General features: G+C 38.7%; 2 protein-coding genes across 4 annotated transcripts in view; one reads left to right on the forward strand and one right to left on the reverse strand.

Annotated features, from left to right (window-relative positions):
- PIK3R4 (phosphoinositide-3-kinase regulatory subunit 4) overlaps nucleotides 1–1,059 on the forward strand; it is a 39,811-nt gene extending 38,752 nt beyond the window's left edge. For all 3 annotated transcript variants that reach the window (XM_006038636.3, XM_025195167.1, XM_014527302.2), the window contains one exon: nucleotides 402–1,059. In XM_006038636.3, the coding sequence (XP_006038698.1) occupies nucleotides 402–572 (171 nt within the window). In that variant the 3' untranslated portion in view covers nucleotides 573–1,059. The remainder of the gene's footprint in view (nucleotides 1–401) is intronic.
- Nucleotides 1,060–1,196: 137 nt separating this feature from the next.
- Nucleotides 1,197–7,114, reverse strand: part of COL6A6 (collagen type VI alpha 6 chain) — an 84,947-nt gene continuing 79,029 nt past the window's right edge. The window contains exons 35-38 of the mRNA XM_006038640.3: nucleotides 5,705–6,376; nucleotides 4,733–4,805; nucleotides 3,971–4,187; nucleotides 1,197–3,601 (exon numbers count right to left, since the gene is read on the reverse strand). Of these exons, the coding sequence (XP_006038702.1) occupies nucleotides 3,977–4,187; nucleotides 4,733–4,805; nucleotides 5,705–6,376 (956 nt within the window). The 3' untranslated portion in view covers nucleotides 1,197–3,601; nucleotides 3,971–3,976. The remainder of the gene's footprint in view (nucleotides 3,602–3,970; nucleotides 4,188–4,732; nucleotides 4,806–5,704; nucleotides 6,377–7,114) is intronic.

The raw sequence follows: 7,114 nt of genomic DNA on the forward strand, positions 1-7,114 counted from the left end.
AAATTCCTGCTGTTGGTTTAAAACTCTGAAGACAAGCTAACTGCAATGACACTTGTTAGGATTTCTCCATCAGGGTGACAAGTGAATATTTTCTGTTAATCATTTCTTCAGTGGTGTTGTAGTAGTCGGAGTACCAGTGTCATTTTTTAAATCGCAAAGGACAGAAACAGTGACTTCAGTGCAAGATAAAGAAGCTAGATTATGAGGGGGGGAAGGGACAGACATCTGCACTGACCTACATTCAGAAACTGTAGGCTGAGCATTTCTGTAAAAGTATTTTTTTCCTTTTAAAATGCGTCTTTCTAACGTGTCAGTATGAGAACCTGTCTTTCAAAAACAGAGATTTTCCACGTTTTATAAATGAAACTTTCTGAAATTAATGGTTCTATTTTTCTGGATAGGAAATTCAAAACAAGCAGAAGGCAGGACCTACAGATGAGACTCCTCGTCGGGGTCCAGAGTCTCTTCCAGTCGGACACCATGACATCATTACAGATATTGCTACTTTCCAGACTACTCAAGGATTTATAGTAACTGCATCAAGAGATGGCATTGTTAAAGTGTGGAAATAAGAGTTGCACTAATATGTAGTCTGTAAATATTTGTAATAAAGAAATAGAATTATACTAAAACTTTTTGAGAATTGTTTCCAGAGCATGGAACAGAATGGAGTCTGAAGAATATGAAGGTGACCATAAGACAGATATCAATATTAACCAGACTCGTTAAAGACTCTTTTGCAGATCCCTTATTTTATTAAAGCTGCGTGGTTTCTGTAGTACTCCTTGAAGAACTAAACAGAAGTGGTTCATGAAGAAATTGTCTTTAGTCTAGTGGTAACCATAGTATTCTTCAGGAACCTCTAAGGAAATAGTTTATAATTTGCAATGTGAAGCTTCTTAAACAATGAAAGCTACTAACTCCAATGTAGAAAAAAAAAGTATGAAGTCAGATTTTTTTCTACATTGAGTCTGAGAACTGAAAAAGAACCTGTTGCACTAGCATCTATGTACACTCTGATTAAACATGCACAATAAACTGCATTTGAGCTTTCTTGTACAGTTATTTTGTCTGCAGTATCTATTGTCCCTATATCCCTGTGGGATACTGGACCTTTAACACCTGTTTGGCATATTGTTCCACTACATGCAAGATTCTGCTTTACTCATTTCACCAGCAGTCATCTTATTAGTTTGATTTTACTATATAATGGGAAACAGAAAACCAGTTTGTATTGCTTAGACTTTCTGTTCTACACGTTGCCTTTCTATTCTTCTGTGTTGCTTATGATTTCATTACCACATAAAATGGTATAATGGCTTCTCCAATTCCATAATACCGAGGCAAGAAAAATGAAGGGGTAATAAGCTTGGTATGTGTGTAGATTCTATGGCTTGTTTTTATTTTCCATCTGCAAACAGTTTCAAACTGGCTTTTGTGTGGATGCACTGGCTGGCCAGGAAATGTTCCTCTTACCATCACTAGGCTTGATGTCTTAACTGACATAAATGCATTGCATTAGCTATTGCTATCTTGTAAAACAAAACACCAGCTGATGTTTCAGGTAAGTAGTTTTAATTAGTGTAATGACATGTATAAAGTGCATTAAAAAAGTTCGGTATGATAGTAACAAAGTAACAGAAGGTGCATTGTAAAACTATCCCCTTTGAAATGGCTTTCACTGAAGGTGAGAGATTTATACAGAAAAGAGGTGAGCAGTGAAACTTCAAAAACTGAAGCATAAAACGTTAAGCTGATCTGAACTGTATACAGTATAGTGTGTGAGTATGGTACTGTTGACATTGACTTTTATATTACAAAAGATTTTTTGGGGCTCAGCTTGTTTTCCATATTCATCTAAGATGACATTTTTTTACTTTTACCCTCACAGATAATACTGCTTATAGGGAACACAGTTTTGGTTTTAGCAATTTTGGCTGTTTTCATAATACTGTTACATGTATGAAACTTGAGAGAAGTACTTTAGATCCTGTTGAAAACATCTTGCATTCAAAAGCTTGTCTTGTTTTTTTCCAACCATGCAGTTGGTCTAATAGAAGATATCACCCCCCAAAATGCCTTACTTCTCATATCATTCCTGGATCTTCACAGCTACCTCACTTTAACACTACCATAGTCTTTTTATACTACTGTTGATATCATGCCAGTTAAACTTGAGGTTTCACTATATAAAATTAAATCCTAGGACATTTTCATATCAAAATCATATTAAAGTACAAATAGAATGAAACTCCCTCAAGTAGAGCTTTGTAGGCACCAGCACTTCCATTGTGTGAAATTTTGCAATTCTGAAGTTTTTCTGTCCAAGTCAGAAATATACAAGCTTCCCTAAATTGAAACAATTTAAAAAGCACTTTTTGCAAGATCTACAATACATTTTTTTGAAAATTTCTGAGCTAACAAGCCAATTTCCCTGCCAATATTTCCATGCATTGTTTCAGGTTAGTTGAACCATTTTCAAACAGAAAACTGTTCCCTCAAAAATTTTTACCAGTTCAACTTAGACTTTCCTCCATTCTTGAATACCCAAGTAGCATGCAGAATTAAAGGCCAAATTTGAGGCAGAATTGTTGTTTTCAAGGAGATGCACTCTTGTGTTCTTACTTTATTTAGTCCCCTTTGTCTTAAGTAAACCAGTCAAAAAGCAGCCCTATAATTAGTTTCTGTTTGTCTAAAGAAGCATAATAGCAAATAAATTGCTTTCTTATCTTTAGTTAGTGAAACTTATGCCTGTAAAAGCAGTATGAGGAAAATAGTTTCATGGTAATGAACCTGAATCACAGCTTAAGGCATTGCACATGCTGTGGGATATGGCACTGGGTGCTTTAATTAGCAAGGCATGCCAATTAAAAATTGCCTGGGCGTCATGTGTATCAGCATCCCCGTGCTTAAAAATGCTAGTGGGGCACTTGGAACTAAAGCTGATAAAACATATTTTATTTCAAAGTGGCCTGCCACCATTTTTTCAGCGTGAAGATATGCTGGGATGCTGATGCACGGAACACAGGAGGCTGCAAGAACGCATCAGTTTCCATATTCCAGCAGACTTGATCAATCGAGTCTGCTCTAACGTGCTGGATTTTCAGTGCATCGGAGCAGGCTCTGTGCATGTGTACAGGAGCCCTTTGTATAACATCTCTTTCCAGTAACCAAGTCAGTGTCTTCTGTTGTCAGACAGCTCCACCAAAATGAAAGCTGGTAGTTCTTTAAGGTCATGGTCTTGAAAGTTACCAAATGCCTCCACCTCCCACTGAAGTGAATGGGAGTTGAGAGCACTTACTGCTGGAGAGAATCAGACCCAGAATTTGTTTGATTTTTTTTTTTTTAAAGTAAAGAAATTTGCCTAATTTAAAAAAATGAAAGTTATAAGGAATGTGAAACATCATGGCAAGATTTCTTCCATGATGCACCTAGAAGAAATCTTGTTCACTGTTGCCCAACCTTGAAAGAGACCTAGAAAAGAGGAATTGCTGCTTTGGAAAAATACTGCATATCAGAATCATGCCTCATAATTTGTTTTGTTCAGCCTGAGGCCAGTGTCCAGTTTCAGTCACTAACTTGAATTTTGAAGTCCGTCCATCTGTAAATCAAAATAAAGAGCAAAACATGACAATATCCATAAAAAGAACTAAAACAATTCATTCTTAATTCTTGTTTCTATAGGCTTTGTATTAACGTAGTATTTACCTCTACAAAAACATTTCATGATAGCCAAATCTTGGCCCTATACCACAACCTGAGGCGGCAGAATGTGCTAGGGGGCCTAACCTTCTTTGTAAGAGCCAGGAAGGGAACAAATCCTACTTGACTGGCCCAATGCAGTCAGGCTCTGGGCCATGGGGAGGTGTGGGAAGATGGACAGAAAACTGTGGCTCAGACACCACTGGTCCCTCAGCCCAAGGTGGGGGGAGGTGGGATCCAGCCCATGGACCAACTCTGTGCCACTTACTTCAAATCATATGCAGTCTTCATTACTGCTATTTGTTATATCAGCATGCTCCGTTTTGTTTCCGGTTGCTGAATCCTCATATGCAGTGCTGATAAAATCAGTATCTAGAAAGTCATCATGGAGGTCAGCCTGTAGCATGCTGAATAAATGTCCTACAGCTGCAAGATATGCATCTGAGACATACTCTTCTGCTGAGCCTTCAGCGTGGGTGACAGAACTAGTGATTAGAAAACAGGAAGTATTTTCATAGGGCAGTACTCTGAAAAAATAACTGGCCTTGTTAGTTAACATGCTCTTTTGACTTTCCCCTTTTCTGTGCTGCATCTTAACTAATGATCAACCCGTGAATTTAAGAATCTTGATTGGACCAGGATCCAAGCCAGCATACAAAAGCAAATAAATTATTGTCAGACTAAGGCATTTCGAGCTCTGTCAGAATAGGCTCTGGGGAACCAGGAACAATTTTGCAGAAGGGGAATTTTGTGTGGTGTAAGATGTTTTCTCTGGTTTTAAATCATTTAAAAAAATTGCAGGTGTATCTTCCAATAAACAAAAAGCAATTTTGTTTGGTTCTTACTTTTGATGGCAGAAAATGAAATTGCTTCCCAACCCAAAGGTCCCAATGGAAGGACTCGAAGCATATAGACAAGTGACTGCAGGATCAGGGCTTTTGATAGGAATCCCTACCACTGAGAACCTCTGGACTTTCGCATCAATTTTCCCATTTATGTAAAAAAGTCTTAATAAAATTAGTGGACTCACGGGGATGGTCTTGGAAAACTGGTAGTCTCACAAGGTGTCCTAAGCTCCTCTGGTGGATACCTGTTAATTGAACCTGACAAGAAAGAAGGATGCAGTCATGAAATTCACCCACTCAGTGGAATTTGAAATACTTTCTACTAACATTGGCCTTGTTCCAGAGGCAAGCATTTCATGAATACTGTAAACCATATCCTATGCTTGAACTTTACCACTATTATATTCTTTACAACATTCCATCTAATTCATATTGGATTACTTTGAGAATGACAGCAGCCCTACTGGTAGACTTGGTACAAATATATTTTGTTTCTTTGTGCATATACATAATGCCTAAGAATAGTGCACAATGCAGTTGTTCAATCACACTCCCTGTTCAGTACCTTAAAGGTTCACTTTTACCTGGAGGTCTAGAAATCATACCGTTTGTTCTATGTTAATACAAAAAATCCTAACTTTATCAATTAGTAAGTCAATGTTAAGACAGCAAGCATGTCAGGATGACTGCCAAAACACGTATAGTAACTTCCCCTAAATCAGCCTCTGCAAGCAGCACAGGTTGTTACCCTTCCAGAATACTGGATCTACCTCCCATCAGTAGTTTCTTTTAATTTATATCCTAGCATCACAACAACACAATCTTCACAACACACCCCTTTGTGGGTCTACTATTAGGTCAGCATTTTGGCCGTCTATTGAATAAATACTACAGAAATAGTATCAGTAGACACTGATTCATATACTAGCAGAGGCCAGAAGTGACCAGCGGTAATTGCTGTCTGAAACTAGTCAGGCAATCTATGTGAAATAAGATTAGGGATGCTAGTATAGATCCTACTAGACATATTTGCATATGCATAAAGCCAGTCACAAAAACCAAATGGCTCCAATGTTGAAAGTACAAAAGCCTAAGAATGGATAAATATGGGAATTTAATTAGATAGCCAAGAATAGAACTATAAAGTAATAACTTACTTCGTAAGAGACGTACAAATGCTTTCATAAATCTCTCTATGTATCCAAGATCGGGCTTGTGCATTCTGCCAAGCTGAACCAAATGCTGTTCTAAGGGAATGCTAGCAAGCTCTTCCAGTTCTTCGTCATTACACAATGGCCTCAAAGAAATTACAAACAGAGCATATCCTTGGCACTTGGCTGTCATCAATGCTTCCTTTAACATTTCCTTGTCCCATGAACTTGTTTCTCCAGCAGATATGACAATGATGAATTTGTTGTCTCTTGGGTTTGGAGCCTCTGAGAAAATATTTTCCATTACCCACTCAATGGTATATCCAAGAGCAGCTTCTCCATTCAGCTGTTGAAGATAATTTTTTATATGATTCTGCATTAAGAGTTTACTGCTGTGGGTGACTAAATCAAACTCCATCTTTACTGGACTCTTGTGTGTCCTGGGTTTGAAACCTGGTGTAGCATGGCTCACCATAGCTACTCTATCACCTGTAGCAGAAATAACTGGGTAAGACGAAATGTCAAAGGCATCAAGTGCTTTGCTGAGGAAGACTTTCACTGTCTCAAATTCATCACTGCTCATTTTCCAGGAGCTATCCAAAATGAAAGCAGCATCCACATAGGTCTGTGGTGGAGAGGGTTCAGGAAGCATACAGGAGGCATCTGGGTTACACTTGTCTGCAAATGAACACAAAAGTAGTAGGTTATCCAGGTTGTAGCTGTATTGGTCTAATGGCAAAAGCAATCAGGACTCATGGTTGAGGTGATATCTTTTATTAGACCAACCAGATTTTTGCAAAATGTTTTTTTTTGCAAAAATCTAGTTGGTCTAATAAAAGATATCACCTCAACCATGAGTCTAGAAAAGTAGCATGTATTTCTCTTTATGCAAGTGTAAAAAGAGAATGGCTGAGCTCTCAGTTCTATGTATTGGCAACAGGGGATGACATGATAGGAGACCTACAGATCGGTGGTCACCTGGGGGACAGTGATCAAATAATAGAATTCACCATAAGACGTTGAGTGGGAAAGGTAACTAGTAGGGTGAAAGTGCTAGACTTTAGGAAAGCTGATTTCAATGAACTCAGGCGTTTAGTCAAGGACGCACTGCAGAGTAAGAGTTTTAAAGAGTTGGGAGCCCAGGAAGGGTGGTTGTGCCTTAAGGAAATGATCCTTCGGGCACAGAGGGAGACGATCCCAATGTGGGAAAAAAGGGGGAAAGGGGCCAAGAGGTTTCCTTGGCTGACCAGAGAAATCCAGAGCTGTCTACGGGCCAAAAGGGAGGCATATAAAAAGTGGAAACGGGGAGAGATTACTAAAGAGGAATATACCTCCTCTGCTCGCGCTTGTAGGGAGGCAGTTAGACAGGCCAAAGCTACCATGGAGCTGAGGATGGCATCCCAAGTTAAGGATAAC

This window comes from Alligator sinensis, unplaced genomic scaffold (assembly GCF_000455745.1).
Source record: "Alligator sinensis unplaced genomic scaffold, ASM45574v1 scaffold1979_1, whole genome shotgun sequence".
In the NCBI taxonomy this organism is placed as follows: domain Eukaryota; kingdom Metazoa; phylum Chordata; order Crocodylia; family Alligatoridae; genus Alligator; species Alligator sinensis.